We start from the raw sequence: 17,022 nt of genomic DNA on the forward strand, positions 1-17,022 counted from the left end.
GCCACCATATCACATTGCCAGGTAGAGTACATATGGTTTAGCCAAGTGTAGTAAGTGAGGTGCCCTGCCCTGCCATCTCATTCACCCAGCCTTTAATTTGGCTCAGGATTCCACAATGACAGCAGAAGCCCTTCCTCACCTCACTCCTCCTATGTTTCTCAGATGTCTTGCCTGCAGTCCCCTACCCTTGTTGCAATCCTCTACCTCAACAGAGGTCTGTAAATCCCTCTAAACCTTTTGGCACAGCCATAAGCACTGCAGTCTTGAGGATCTGCCAAGAAATACTGACTACCCAGATACAAGGTGCATTCACACAAATCTGCACTTCAATGGAGTTAGTAATGGGAGAAGCAAAGCAAGGCAAACCAAAACCACACATATGCTCCAGGTGAGCGATCAAGCCAAATCTTGCAGCGCTAAAATAAGAAACATTTTCTTTACCTCTTTTGGATTAGTGTCCTTCCCCAGAATACTAATATAAACAACAGAGTAGACAGCTGCCACAGAAACACTGTCAAGCACATTATTGATGTAAGCGCTGTAACATCACATTGAGAAAAATGACATAATGAAAGCTCATTGTTTGGCTTGGGCAGAAAGTATTTGAAGTCTAAGGAATTTTGTCATTGGTTGACAATGTTTATTTTACTTGTTAAATAACTGAAAGCACTTGTAACTAATGTGAGGTTTCAGCTTTTCAGGTTATCTGATTTGAAATCTTGCCATTGGAGAACTCCAGACATCAAAACAATTACAACACAATAGACTCTCTTTTCAAGACTTCCATCACATTAGATATATTTAGATTTTGTATCACTGAAAAATGTTAATGATTTTAGATAAAAATCAAAGTTCAGGAAGCAATGCTGTCTTTCTGAACTGAGTAAAGTTTATCTAAAGGCAAGCTAACTGTGAAATACAAAATTACTCTAAGAAGAATAGATGTTTCATTAACAATCTTTACAAATCCTCCTCTGAAAAGTGAAAACGGTCTTGTTTTTTACATATTAAATACCACCCTGATCTCGTGCCACCAACACACAAAAATGAGGCATTTTTGCCTAAATTTCCTAAGTGGTTGGTCTTCTTTACACTTATTAACATGTCCAATTTCCACAGAAAATGTCCATGCATCAGTACCCATTAAAAACCTCACAGAAACTACAGAGAAACTAAAGAAAAGGTTGGTAGATCAATGCAGATGACACAAAGACACCATCTTTCATGGTGTTTCCTACCCATTTTCTCACCTGGAGAGCAGCTGGTTCCATCGTCTTGCAAAGTGAATTCTGGAAAACATGAACACTTGTAGGACCCCACAGTGTTTATACACAAATGCTGACAGAGTTCCCCACCATAGATAAGGCATTCATCAAGGTCATCTCCAGGAAGGTTATTTGACATTTCAGCTTCATTACTGATGGACAAAGCTTCATTGTGATCTTCTGTCTCTGAAACTAGAACAGAACAACTGTTGTGGGTCCTAACCGGTGTTTTGGCATTAGGACTGTACAGTATGGAGCTTTTGCTCACACAAAGTCCAGATACAGTCAAATCTACCCAAAACAGTTATTCTAAGAACAAGAGCAAACGAACCCTTCCTGAAGATAAGGCCACTGTGCTGAAGGTCCACTACCTCCCTTCCATAAGGCTGGAGGGACAGACATTTTACAGGAGCCATTGACAAAAAGGTGATGCTGGGAGGTCACACACTCCCCTTTCACACTGACTACTAGCACCATTGCTATTGTATGCAAACTAAGGTAACACATTGAAGCCCCATTTGAAATTGGCCCCACTGAAGAACCACAGTGGATTTCTAATTTCAGGAGAAAAATTATCCAGTTGGTTTGGAAACTCTTTTCAACATCACTATTAATTTATTGGCTACTTCTGTAGCTAGCATTACAAACATTCTAGGACACACTTAAGAGTGACATGGCTATCCTACTTACTGCTTTTAAACACTGGCAAAAGTACTATCCTTTTCATTTCCTGACCAAGTTTGACAAGACTTTCTGTGATACTAAAATTAATTGGTCAGCAAGTTTCTCAGTAAGCTTTTCTTAAACACATATACGCAAACTTCCTTGCTCAGTGAGGTCTCAGCTAGATCAAAATAAACCCTTACATTTGTTGGTGAGAGAAAATACACATTTAGTTCATGAGAAAAGAATGGACAAAAACTGAACCCTTAACATATGCAGGAGGTTACCATGCAACTCATGCATGACAGGTGGCTACATGCTGGAAAGAGCATGACCTTGGGCAGAAGAAGGAAGAATAGCTGTCCAGGCTCCAGATTTGTCATGCCTCTCTGGCTACAATGATTCGACTTAGCTCTTCAGCATCATTATGTTCATATGTGGAAAGAGTGAAAACAAACTTGCAGTGCTCTGGGGCTTCTCCAGAGTGTGCCATGAGAAAGTTGCTGTGGTGTTCAGCAGTACAATAGGAAATCTATTCCCAGGATGTTTCATTGGTATCACAGTCCATGGGACTACATTGTCTTGAAAAACTCATCATTTGCTTTATGCAGAATCTTCCAGCATAATCCTTCCAGCACCTCCCTGTATATCTGTGTGAGAAAGAGACCTTATCTGCAACATCTTCAGATCATCAATGGACACTTACCCTTCTCAGGCCTCACTGTTGGCAAAGGTTCAGGATGCTTTTTTATTTCTGGATGGATGAAGTGATCCCCCCCTTCACAGCAGGACAGCATCACATGACTGCAGGGGTAGCCCAGATTTATGTTGGACTCACAGGTTTCCCTCTCACTCCTTAATCGCAGGCCCAGATTACAGCAATCACAACATTGCTGCAAAAGGAGGAGACTATCAGTAACAAGGATCTAATACAGTCCACTTAAGGGGTGAGTCTGCATACACACCTGGAACTGATCTGCACTTTATTTAACAGTGGAAAAGCACTTAGGGTTTAGACAGCTGGAAATATCAAAGCTTTACTTTTGATTGTTTTTGCCATCTCTGCACAAATGGGTCAACTGCAACCAGGCTAAACACAAACTCCCATTGTGACGATTTCAGCAACTTCACACGCAAGGAACTAGTGGTGCCTCAGATCACCTCTTTCCAGCTCTTAAACACAGCCATTGCTAGTATATTTTAAAAAAAAAAAAAAAAACAAAACAAAAACCAAAAACAACAACCTATACCTCTTCATGTTACATCTCATAAAATGGTTAGCTGTTAAAGCAACGTGAAAGGAATTGTAGATGTGTTCCATGGACATGAGGATCATCATCAGCATTTTATCTCCATCAGTATGTCAGTAAAGACTCTTTCCTCTATGCAGCACTGCCTTGCAAACCCACTGTGACCTTTAGTTACCTAACTGTCCTGGACAGCATCCCGCTGAGAGAGTGGCTAGAAAAAGGCCAGGATATATTTGATAAGCTATTTGCCTTCCTTTTCTTCCCTGAGTGCACTTAAGCAGCAGCTTCACTGACAGGTTGACATAATGGGGCATCCCTGAAATGTTGTCTCTTGCAGTCTCCTCTGCTGCAGGTGGCAGACAAAAACTGTGTTGTGCTTTACTCAGTCACATAAAAATCTATTGCAGAGTCAGGTCACAAAAATACATCAGATAAATTGTATCAAATTCAAAAAGTCCATACTGCGTATGCATAGTGGATACCTAATCAAGCAAGGAAGCTGAGGAGTTGTAAGTCTCTGCTACAGAGACATACAGGGGTCATAAGTGAATTGAAGATGCCTGCGTGGATTTAAATGTAAGTGTCCTGACATCCCTTTTATATATATATTTATATATATATATATATATGCATGCTTTCACTGACAGAATAGTTATAAAATGTAGTCTTTTCCCTTCTGCAACTCCTTTGATAGTCAAGCCATCCAGCCCAGCAGCACTCATTGATAGTCTGCAGCTACACTGAAATAGCCTCTCTGAACCAAGAGAAGTGATTTCAGTCTATTCAAACATTCAGTCTGTGAAAAGGCATCAGACAAATAAAATGAAGGTCATAATTCAAACTGGCACCAGTTAGCTATGTCAACAGAAAGTCCAAGGATGGAACAGAAGAAAACTGAAGTAAGCTCCCACTTCCTAGGAGAGAGATCTCTGACCTGAGGAGAACAAATAAGAGACGCAGCATTGTAAGGGTTGGACACAGTATAGAAATGGAAAGGACTCATGTTTCATGATTACCAATCCTAGACTGGCATTCACATTAAACCAGAGTCTGTCTCCACCAGGGAGACAGGGAAACTTGTCCACTAACAACTCAATCTGCAGAAACTCTTCTGCTGAGTCATCTTGAAAAAGATTAAAACACTGTGGCTTTAGGATTTCTTGGGCATTTCACATGTAATATGAACATAGCTCTTGCACATTCAGCCCAGAACCTGACTACTTCTCATGTTTTATGTCCCTGCTTTCTAATCTGTAAAGTCCCCAAAAATCATAAATAGTACACTTTATTTACATTTGTAAATATGTACAGCCATAAAGAGTTGCCTTTATGTGTCCAAATACATGTTTGTGAAAACACTTTACAGTACAGGCCCTGAACATGCTAAATTATTTTTTATACTAAAGGGGCTAAATCATCTTTTGAAAAGAAGTATTAAAAAATAATCTAACTATAATTGATTATGGTCATGCTAGAAAAGAGAAAAATCCTATTTTCATCTTCCCCAAATCCAGAATCCCCAAGGTCAAAATTTTATGATTGGAAAACTCTTTCTGTAAATATTTTTAATTTTGGTACAATTTTTTCAGCTTCAATATGCAAAATAAAAGAAGTTAAGGATAATACGTGTTTTTACTGAAGTGCTGTAAAATATTGCAATATTCGCCTTGGCTTTTTTCAGTCATAGTTTTGATTCACAATTTATCCCACGTGCAGGCATCACAGAGAGTATTAAATCAGTCACACACTTTTGGGTTCACATATTTTCCAGACAAATACAATTGTCTCATTTTCCAGTGGAAAAACTTATTCGTCAAAAAGTTCCTTCTAAAATGTAAAAATTTGAATGTCTTGATCTTCTATTAACTACCTTTCAAACTTCACCAGAATTCTACAACTGATTTTATAACAAATACAACTACTGTTACATTAACATTGAGTAACATGCCTTGAGAACCACTGTTTGATGCACAACTTTCTATGTTCCTCTCAAAAATATCTTTCCTGGAATCCAGCATAACCAGGTTTACCATGGTGGCATCTCCATCCACTTACAAGAAGTCCCTAAGCATGTGCTTTTTGCCTTAGAGTAAATAACAGGTAAAATCAGCCTAAGATTAAGTTCTGTTGAAAACAAGCTGAATACCTGGATCTAAAGAACTGGCACTGCTGCATTCATCTCGAACCAAAAGTAAGGATCCCACATCTAAAATGCCTGAAGACGACCTACAAACATTTGCCACCTGGGAGTAAAAGCCTTAGCTTTTGGCAGGACAGCATAAACACCTTGCAAAGTCTGTAGGGCAATTAACTTATCTGTCCACATTCTAGATGAACTACTTTGATTTATGACACCCAGACACAGCAGTCTCTAATAGCAGAGTGGATCAAGGGCAACACTGCTATTCACTATCAGCATTTTCTGCGAGGTCACGTCTGAAAGAATGCTTAACTATAATGAAATTAGAAAGCCTTTCTTAAAGTCTTAACAGTCTCAATATTTACCCATTTAAAATTTTTTTTTCAACCAGTAGCTGCAATGACTTAGGAACTAAAGAGGAGAGCAATGCTGCTCCTTCAATAATTTTACCATTTCACATGGTTTCTCTTGAACAAAAACATTACATTGGAACTGGCACAAGGAACTATTCCACAACAGTATTGTGTAACTTGTTAACTTGTTTCAGTTCAGACAGGAGCAATGAAGTTTTTCCTCTCCACTTCCTCCTGAGGAATGGCATGTGTGATAAGACTTCCTCTACAGCTTGTGCTCTGTCTGGCATTCAAAAGACCCATGGTGGAAACCTAAGAATAACAACTCTGTCACACTTCAGAAATATTCATGTCTGCTCCCAAAAGCACAAATTCTCTTTTTATTCTGATGGTAGACTCCACACCCAAGCAAATAATAGTTCTGAAAATGACTAATAGACATAGGTAATTAAACTTTAAACTCCGCAGTAGATGTCCCTATGTTTTGCTTTTCCAGTGAACAATTATCCACAAGAATCACTGATGTATAAGAACAAACAGAACTAATCAGTTTCCTGCTGAGACAACGGAAGCTGTGCTTAAGCTTAGATATAGCTATGTAAATTATTATCAGAGTGAAATTAATTCTGAAATATACCCTTCTGGTGAAAACAAGGCAAGTAAGCAAGATGCTGAATCTTCAAACTGGTTTAAATTGGTTTGGCTCCACTGATTCTCATAAAGCAAATCTCATCTATACAAGCTGAGGCTGTGGCTCTTGATTTGTGATTTGAACCATTCATAAATGGTCTGCCTTTATTTATGAACAAAAGTTGCCATCATCATCTAAAATGTTTGTTCCTCTAGTCCATCATTTTGCTTAACTGAGAAATGAGGCTGTAATTCAACACTGTTGCCAAGCAAACTGTTCAGTAGCAGGTTTCACATTGTATGCTTGATTAAGTTTTGCCCTATCATTTTCTAAATTCTTCTACACCATAGACATAAAAACTAAAATGGTCTTTTCAGCTACTTCCAAAGTGAGGTAGCAAAAGTCATACAGCAAGTTAAACCTTAAAAATGGAGATGGAAATAATTCAAAACAACATTACTGTGAAGTTTTAAAAGGGTCTGTATCACCAGGCAATTGAAACCTAAAGCAAACAGCATAAATTCCCTGCCACATTCCTCCAACTTTATTATTCACTGTGCTCCATAATAATTTATGAATAAACTAATGATAAATGCAGGAGGTGAGGACACCTCATATTCAGAACAAAACTTACAGAAGCATCAGAGCAACTTACCTTATATGATGATCCTCCACAGGGGTCGCTTTCCTCAGGTCCACACGCGTCTCCTTCCTTTGCAGCAATCATGCCAGCCAGGCAGCTGTTCTCCTTTATGGTGGAGACGCAACACTGCTTCTGAGCAATTCTGCAAAGGATTGTGGAGGTCAAGCGTTTACTGACATTGAGAAGACATCAGGATGGGATGCAAAGAAAACCCCAAACCTACTGGATTTACAACACATTCCACAGATTTGGTGTCTCTTTGACATGTGTGTCAATACTAGTACAATATAGACAGTACCACTGACCTTTGCAGGGTATATTTTTTCTCTTTTCTAATAAAAAGATGTACTGATAAATACTCAAGAATTCTTGTGTTTAGGTCACTATCTCTCAAAGTATAGTCACCAGTACCCCTTACAGCTCATCTATATTTGTGCAACAGTCTTTCTTCCCCAAGTCTTGCTTCTCAGAAATGTTCAAAAGTTTTCATAAATAGAAAACAGACAGAAAAATTCTTCCCTGGGAAGTGGGGGAAGGGAAACAAGTGTGTCCACCCTTACTTCTTCACCAACCAGAGGACTGAAGCTCTGGACAGGGCTTAAGGAAAGTGTCACATCACAAAATCCCTATAAACTCTCCTTTATAGCCCCACATACTGTTACCCAGAATTTAAGCTTTCCTCTAACTTTGGTTACCAAAGAGAGGTTATGGGTTACTCGATCACTGTATATGAAGTACTTTGGGAACATAGATTTCCTATATATGGCTCTTCAAATCAAACTTTTTAACAAGATTCACTGAAGGTTGAAATGATGCAGATTAAAAATCTAAATGGCAAATTCCTAAATGAAATTTAATAGGTGTTCATTGAAGTAATAAAATACACTTCCCTACTACCTTAAAGTCTATAGTGAATGTTCCCCCCACCCCTTCAGAGAGTTATCTGCTTCTTTCATTCGATACAAAAGGGCAGACAAAAAACCATATGGTCCATGACCATATGCTTTAGTCCATGACCCTGTCTCTCAATCCATGCAGTATGGAGACTAGCTGCACCCCAGAAGGGCTGTGTGTCTGGTCCTGGGATAGGGAAGGGCCCCTATGATGAGGAAGGGTGAGGGCTGAGAGCTGCAGGCCACAAGAATTCTCCTGAGGGTACTATGTTGAGTATGTGACCTGTAGATTGGACATACATGACACAGATGAACATGTTAAAACTCAGATTAAATAACATGTTATGTTATGAGTAAGGATAAATTTCTGTTCTGGGCAAACTTGGTGGCATGAAGGAATTAAGCAAAGTTTTTCTTTTTCCAAGAATAACCTTGATGTCTAACTACCTTTTGCTAATGCATTGTCACAGATCATACTGTCTTATTGGGTGCCCTGGTAGAAATCAATGTGAGGGTTGATGCATTTTAACAGCCAATGCCTCATAGCAAAGCAATTCTGCAACAGAAATACTTGCAAGCAAACAACTTTTGTCAATCAGATACCATTATTACTGCATTAAAATACAATTGTCCTAGGAAACAAAACCTTTTCTCAGAAGAATGTATTTTCAATTCACAGCTTTCATCCTAATGCTTCAATTACAAAAGAAAAAAAAATAAAGAAAGGGATATCTCTTATTGCAGTAGAAACCAGCCAGTAACAGCCACTTGGCAACTTTCTCAATACCAGTGGCCTGTTGTGTCAGCTTTACATTAATATTTTTATGCTGGATAGCATAGAAGAGGTGTAACAAGGGAGCAGTAGTTTGAGTTTATTACAGGAAGGAGATTACCACCTGCATGTGCTTTGTTTTCAAGAAAGTTAGTTTTCTAATCCAGTGCTAATTGCCAACTGGAGAAATACATTTTTTTGAACAATGACTGGTTATTACCCAAATATATTCAAGTACCAGTAATTTAACTATATCACTTATATAAGACATCCAACCTTTCCTTAAAAATTTTTTTAAAAGCTCAACTAAAATAACTGAAAGTTATTATTGTTTGAAGAAATGACAAAATGCTACTAGAAGCATCTTTATATGTGCAAAGTTTACCATCTTAAAACACTGAAATCTCTATAGATTCGTGTTCTTCTGAAATGTGATATTTAGCCATGAGAAATCCCTTTCGTGTATGAAATACATAGTAGAAACAGTATTGTCTGGAGCATGGAGTATCACTGGCCATTTTTAATTTTTGTATTTCTTTAACTATCAGCACAGTTCAGTTTCAGCTATTCTATTAGCAGAAAATGAACTGGGAACAAACAATGTTAACCACATTCTCTTGTTTCTTCTTCACAAGCCTACTCTTCGCAGACCAGATAAATGTGGTTTTTTGGTTCAAAGAAGATTCAGAACATTTCTGCTTCAGAGAAAGTTAATGAGTTAAGATCAGTGAAATGACATCAATGTATTAAACTGATATGAGTCTCCAATCGAGACACACAGTGTCAACAAAAAAAAAAGGATTCATATTTGTACAGCCGATGTAAATGCCACCCAGATAAACAGTGCTCTGTTATGATAAAACACATATCACTTATGAGATAAAAACTACTATACTGGGTCAGATGAGATTTCATCTAGCCTAACAACCTATTTCTGATACAGCCAGTGGTACAAGCTCCGGAAGTATCTTTACACCTGGCTATCAGCTGACTACCTAAGGATTTCTTGTAACTTGCTTTATTTTAAGTTCATTCATCTAGTTAATACACATGATCTCTTTTATGTAGTCCCAGTTCCCATCCTGCAGTTAGTGTTGTTGGTCACTACACAGAGATAGGCCAAGCTGATACATTGGTACAGCAGAAGCAGCACATGGACCTGTTGGAGTGGGTCCAGAAGACAGCCACAAAAATTATCAGAGGACTGGAACACCTCTCCTACAAGGATAGGCCGAGATAGTTGGGGTTGTTCAGCATGGAGAAGAGAAGGCTGTGGGGAGACCTCCTGGCGGCCTTTTGATACTTACAGGGGGCTTGTAAGAAAGATGGGGACAGAGTTTTTAGGAGGGCTTGTTACGATAGGGCAAGGGGTAACGGTTTTAAACTAAAAAAGGGTAGATTTAAAGCAGATATAAGGAAGACATTTTTTATGCTGAGGGTGGTGAAACACTGGCACAGGTTGCCCAAGGAGGTTATGGAGGCCCCATCCCTAGAGACATTCAAGGTCAGGTTGGATGGGGCTCTAAGCAATCTGATCTAGATAAAGATGTCCCTCCTCACTGCTGGGGGGTTGGATTGATGGTCTTTAAAGGCCCCTTCCAACCTAAACCATTCTATGATTCTATACATGAATGCCCAGAGACATCAAGATACATCAAGCAGTAGCTTTAACATTTAAGTTTTTGCCACTATAAAACCCCAAAATGGCATTTGGAAACAACAAACACCTCAACCTGCAACCTCTCTATAAAAAAAAGAATCTATAGCCTCAGCAAGCACAGGGGAGGCTTCACTCATTTGCCTCAGCTGAAAAAAAAAATTTATATTAAAAAAAAAAAAAAATCAATCCTTCAGCACAGTGATGGTCACTTGTAAAACCCAAGTATTTATAGGAAACTATCCTGGCAGAACAGGAACTAGTTTTTATTATTAGTATCTATCTTCTACTTCTAAAAATCTTTAGATACTGAGTTGAGTTAGTGGCAGACTCTTGGGAGTTTGCACTACTTGCAGGCTTTCTGGCACTTGAGGTTTGGATTTGCGCATGGTGACCAGCTCTGCTCACCAGCACATCTCCCAGTGACAGCAGTAAGTTTTTGTCTACGATTTCAATGTTCTGACGCCACAGATTTGAATACTCCTCTTACATGAAATGTTTTCTTTATACAGGATATTTACAGGTGGTTTTAAATCTTTAAAACAGGGACAGGTCTGAAATTTTGAAAGTAAAACAACTGAACTCCTGATCTCTTATTCTTTCAAATCTCAATAGATTCACAGGGACTGAAACGTTTAGGATCTGGCTTTTTCATCTAAACCCAGGCTCATATATGCAGGTGCAACTCATGAATGTATTGTATTTGCACCTACTTAGACCAAGATTGGAATTTTTTAATCTGTCTTTACTTCATAGACAGTAGATATGTGTCTGTTACGTCATGCCAGATCCCAATGGGGGGGGATTTTAATCTCCCAGTAACTTCAGAAGGGTGCAATGATACTAACGTTGATAAAACTGATTAAGCCAAACTCATTTAATGCTGCAAATGTTGGGATCACTCTTAGAGAAATCAATCTGGCTTATGTTGCACCATGTGAGTCTCACATAACTTCGCCTGTTTCAGAGCAAGGGGGGAGGAGAGAGAGATGGGATGAATTGCAGCTCGCGTAATATGTTGTCCATATTACCCTGCATCCATTCTTCTTTTCTTGCTGTACAGTTTGCAACTGGCACCATCACTCAGACCAGATGCTACTGATACCAGCAGTGTTATCAAGTTGTATCGTTCCCCCTCCAGCTGAACAGAGACATCGGAACCAGCAGCCATTCATATTGGACAATAAACACATCATTTAACGATATGAATAATCACTGCATTTAGCACTTGCCAAACGGAAGACAAACTCTGCCCTTCTATTAATCTGCCACACCACAGATGCACATAAAACTGGGAAAAGCCTTCTTTCTAATTTGCCGTGACATATTGCCAGTCTACCAATAATATATACAATGAATGAAACAGTTCCCAGTCTCCCAGACATCCCACAAATTGTACAATCATTTGATTTCTTCTAAAGGGTTGCTCTCTATGTTAATCTAAAATACTTGGTTTTGCCTTACATACCTGCAAATATCACCATCCATTCCACTTACAGGGATTTCTGTGCACTCCCCGTTGTCTACAGCCCACTGGTGTCCAGCCCCACAGCAGCTCTCAATCAATTCCTTTGTGGAACCTGTATAAAACACACCCAGAATTTTTGTATGGAATGGATTGGTTTTAGCTCTGTTTTCTTAATTGAGGAGATCTTTAAAATAATAACAGTTGAGCTTTTTCTTCTTTTTTTGTTTCTTTCCATATTTCATTTGGTTGAATACAAGAGAAACAACTGATACCTGCAGTATCTTGACATAATTGATCACCTGCTAACGTCTTTCAGGGAGGAACAGCAGAAGCAAATTATAGTTTTAAATACAATAGAAGACACAACTGGTTTGAAGACTTTTCCACTTTTGACATCTCTGAACAAAAAAACCCACTTAATGCAAGTTGATTTAACAAGTCATTATGCAGTTGTCACAGTGCCTTCACTACCACTAGCTGGGCTACCATGAAGGTGTCCAAGTAAAGTTCACAACAAACAAAATACAGCACATAGAGCATACACAATCTTGGCATACGGCGCACACAAACCTCAGTAGTTCTCTCATACCAAGTTGTAAATATGAAGTTTTACTGATGAGTAACAACAAACTGAAACATATTCCCTGTCATAGTCCTTTAAAGTTCTTAGTATTTAACAAGGATGCTTTTAGTAAGTTTGGTCCCTTCCAACCTGTGATTCTGTGACATATGTGGCATTAAGAAATTCTTTCCATAAGATAAATTATGAAACTTTACTCCTCCAAATTACTTAGAGTACATATACCCAGAGTGCCCTACAGCTGAATTTGAGGGTTCAACTGGTTTAAAACCATAATGAAAAGGGTTTGAGAGACATAACTGACTCTACCAATGAGGTCGTGTAAAACACTGGCCCTAAGATGTGATAAAAGAGATGGACATGCAGAATGCTGCACTGGTTTTTACATTTTTCCTTGTGGATTTCAACATAAGATGTAAATTTTCATGTTACAGTGAAATATTAAACTAGTGGATTTGCAATATACTACATACCTACTCTATAGAACAGACTCAGGTCACATCAGGCTGGGCAGAAACACTATTTTTTGGAGTCTGTACAGAAGTTTACTTCGTGATGGAACATTTGCCATGCTACTGGGGTGCAAACACCAAACACACATAAGACAACTAAACTGATGCTGGAGTGCAAGGAGCCTGCTCTGTGGCAGCAGCTGGTGAGTGCTATTCTATGTCATTAGGAAGATTTCTCCTGTGACTGCTCATGCAGTAGATGGGCTCCATCGCAAAAAGCACATGGTGTCCTCCTTACCAGCTAACAGGTCTGAAGCAGGAGCTGTCACTTTGGGAACGGTTACATAGATATCAGGTAAGAAAATTATTAAGACATACCTTTTAGCGAGGCATGAGGTGCATTACAAGTGCTTGGGGTTGTGATTTCGCAGTACTGATATATATGTCAATACACATAATAAAGAACTATCAGACCACAGGGCACTGCTTTCTTCACCAAGAATTCAACGGCCTTCTGCTGATGAGTTGGAGCAGCTCCACTGGCTCATCAGAAGCGCTCCAGTTCCTTTTAAAGCAATTTACATGGATATAAGGAACATTTTGTGCATTTTATTTATCCTCCCAGTGCAGCCTCTGGCATGGCTTGGTGTTACAATTAAGAGAAAACAAGACAAAACTACCTCAAACTTGAGTTGTAGGAGATGCATGGGCACAACAGACCTTGAGTAGCTCCACATCTGAGCAACCCCTGACTAACACCCAGCAACCCACACTGCAGAACAATGTATTTTCAAGATCCCTCAGCCAGTTTTTAGATAAATACCTCCTGAATCAGTTCTACTTACAGTGGGAGCAGGGAACCTCTTTCTCTACAAGGGTTTTTGGAAAACTTCCATCGCTGCAAAATGGCACTGCTGAAGGTGCAGTGCTCCCCGTCGACATTTGGCAACAAAACGAAACATTTGGAAGCCAGCCTCACTAAACTGGCCTTGCACAATTTTGATCCATCAGGGAATTGCATTCCAATTGATAGGAGGGATGCTGCAGTCATCCCATATGAACTGAGATCCTTCTCCTCCTGCATGTTGACAGCAGCGTTAAATGGCAGCTTCTCCACAATAGGCCAGATTTGATGAAAAAGTGAACAGAATCCTTTCTTTTGTCTGCATTTGGTATATGGTATCAAGCCAGATAATTTTTCTTTGCAAAACTGTAACACTTAACTATAAGTGAGACATTTTAAATATGGCTACAATTCAAAACATGCGGGTATCCCTGCTGCACAATTCAGAAGAAACAGAGACAGCCTACGTTACCAGCACATTTCTGCTGTCATGTATTTAGAGCACTTATTCTATGCCTCAAACATTAGTAGAAGAACTTTATATAGTGTCTTGTAGAGCTAATTAGTCATTAGATAACAAGGGTAATAAGTTTAAGTGTAGTGCTATCTTCAATAAAAAAATATTGGCATTTACGCAAATAATATAAACCTCCTCAGTAGAAGACTATTTCTTTGTACCTGTTACAGTTAATTTAGGAGATCATATTACATTTCAGAAACTGAAGAGTTCTCATCACCAGCATGTCTTGCTTTATAAAAAGCAACTAGAAAAATTAAGGACAAAATATAGCACTTGTGATCATGAAATGTCTGCTCATGAAAAAACGACTTTATGAAACTGTATCTAACAGGAGGGAAAAAAGAGGGGGAGAAAGAAAGAATACATGTGCCATGGCTGACCAAGATCTCACAGGAGAAAAATTATGAAATTCCATTTCCTTCTGTGTTCTTTGGCCCCTGATAGGGTTCATTTCACACACCTTATAGCAGTGCCTTAACAGACCCGAGTTTGATTTGGCTGAGCAGTGTTGACCACGCCAGTAGCCAGATGAAACACAGTTTGGGGAATAGTCTTACAATACGATTACGCCATGGTACCAGGGATAGGTAGGATTGCCCCAGCCTCTCCTGCAGGTGAGCTTGGGGCAAAGCCTGAGCCACTTGCAGAGGTGAAGGGGGCTTTGCAGGGGCTGCTGCCTCATGCTCGACTCCCGGCTGTGCAGCAATACAGAGGGTGCTTCATTTCCAACACGAAGCCCACCCTTGTGGGTGAATGGGAACATTAAGCATTTCTAAACGATGCTTTTGTGTAAATATATTTCAACTTTTTAATTACATTTCTCACTGAAAAGGGAAAATAGTCTGTGGAATAATACCTTCTTCATCATTAACTTGGATGGATGGGTGAGGGGAAGAGGTTCCAGCAAGTGACAAGACACAGCTCCTCATAGCTGCAGCCATGTGTGCCCAAACCAGCAGCAATCTTCTGGCCCAGAGCATCAAATCCCACATCACCTGACACCCAACTGCTGTACTGCCCCAGCCCTTTCACATGTTTTGACTTTTTCATCCATCAACAGTAAATCCAAAAAAGTAGTAACAGTTTTGACAGGTAACACTAAGTGGGAGAGTGGGACTTCCAGGCCAAAACCCATCCTTTTTGTGCCCACAAACTCTGGCTGTGTGACTCTACTAGGTTAGAAAGAGAAGGGGAGAGGCATTATGACAAATGAATGCTACAGAAAGAAAATCACGTGCACAGTCAGGACTGCAGACGAGATTGTGGCACAGAGAGTTTCACTCTGCCCTAAGTCCTTATTTATATGTTGAAAAAAAACCAGGCGCAAGGGGCGAAAGAGGGTGCACTTCACACTTTTGTAAATTTTACTTTCTTTTCTTTAAGGCTTTGGGGAAAGACAACCCAAGACAGACTTAAAGCCATTCCCCCTCACCCTGTGCAGCCCAGCTGCAGAGGGGTTTTGATGACTGAAGCCACTTCTGTCCTCTCACATTGCCACATTCATGCTCACACACAAGGGCACAGGACACCATAACAAACTGCAACTGGACCTCAGTCTTTGCAATGGTTTCATTTTATGCAGCTTATTAACAATGTTAAAAACATACTTGAATCTTGAAAGCTGTATTACATGTAAGAGTTGCTATATGACGTGAGAGGGATGATAAATGTAGTTAAACTAGACAGGAAATACACCTGGTACCAGATAATTATGAAACATTGCCATAAAATAGGTTTTCAACATAGTTTTAATTCAGTCCCTTGGTAGAAACTCCATTCATTTTACCAAGTGCTGAAACACAGTTGTTGCTGCAGTATTGGTAGGTTTATAAAACAGGAATACAGCAGAATTTACTAATCTATATTGCAGTCATCTACATGATTTATAATTCAAATAAAAATTAATTACTCATTCCTCACTAAAGATTCAATATCTGATTGCTGTACTGAAGGGTCATACTATTAAGCAGTCATATTTACAAATATATTGCCTTTTGTTATGATGTTATGAATAATTAAGTCTAGAATGAAGTTATAAAATGAACAAACTATTGCATTTTATCTCAATCAGGAATCAGAAAAACTGAATAATTAATAATAGGACTCAGTCACTAGCACAGATTTATAATATTTTGATTATGCGTTAGCAAGAACAAATATATACAACTAGATGCATGGACAAGACTAAAGATCACATAACTTCTAAGCTGGATGGAGACTTTAAGCTTTGAAGTACTTAAACATTTAAACAGAGCTTTGTTTATTTGGGGTTTTTATGATATTAGCAGATTTAGAAGTAGATTTACATCTGCTCACAGAAAACAAAGTCATTTTACTTGAAAACACCATAACCCTGAATATTTATTATATTGTGTGCATCTTTGATAATGCATAGTAATTTAACAAGACACCTGTTAACAGTTAATTTGCTATTTATTAATTTCCTCACTAGGAAAAAAGAAGTAATTTATTTCAGGCTGTACTATAAAACAGCATCATGCCTACTCACTTGTTTTCAACTTAGTAACTTATCTCCTACAATTATAACTCTATATCATTCTGAAGATATAAACTAAACTACATTTTAGCCTAATCTCAAAAGTTTGCATATTGCCTTTTAGAGGCATTTAGAATTTAATTCAAGTATTTAGAGAAACATTTTCCCCCCAGAGAATTTTAACTCACCCTTGACTGTGCCTTAAAACATCATGTTCTCTCAGTGCCTGGTCCAAACCTGACTAGCTGGGGATGGCCTCCCACTGACTCAGGGTCACATCAAGGTTTTGCATAGACACATGATATCCACAAAGCTTTTACATAGTGTTACTCAGAATTTCATCTTTCAGCTAGAGAAATCTGGTATGGAGGGGTGTGTGTGTGTATTTTAAAAA

At 38.9% G+C, this 17,022-nt stretch overlaps 1 protein-coding gene across 2 annotated transcripts in view; it reads right to left on the reverse strand.

Moving 5' to 3' along the window:
* Positions 1–17,022, reverse strand: part of FBLN2 (fibulin 2) — a 117,875-nt gene that overhangs the window by 28,491 nt on the left and 72,362 nt on the right. For both annotated transcript variants that reach the window (XM_075096680.1, XM_075096679.1), the window contains exons 3-6: positions 11,736–11,847; positions 6,958–7,087; positions 2,635–2,821; positions 1,251–1,457 (exon numbers count right to left, since the gene is read on the reverse strand). In XM_075096680.1, the coding sequence (XP_074952781.1) occupies positions 1,251–1,457; positions 2,635–2,821; positions 6,958–7,087; positions 11,736–11,847 (636 nt within the window). The remainder of the gene's footprint in view (positions 1–1,250; positions 1,458–2,634; positions 2,822–6,957; positions 7,088–11,735; positions 11,848–17,022) is intronic.

The sequence above is a fragment of the Phalacrocorax aristotelis genome, chromosome 6, assembly GCF_949628215.1.
Source record: "Phalacrocorax aristotelis chromosome 6, bGulAri2.1, whole genome shotgun sequence".
NCBI classification, from domain to species: Eukaryota; Metazoa; Chordata; class Aves; order Suliformes; family Phalacrocoracidae; genus Phalacrocorax; species Phalacrocorax aristotelis.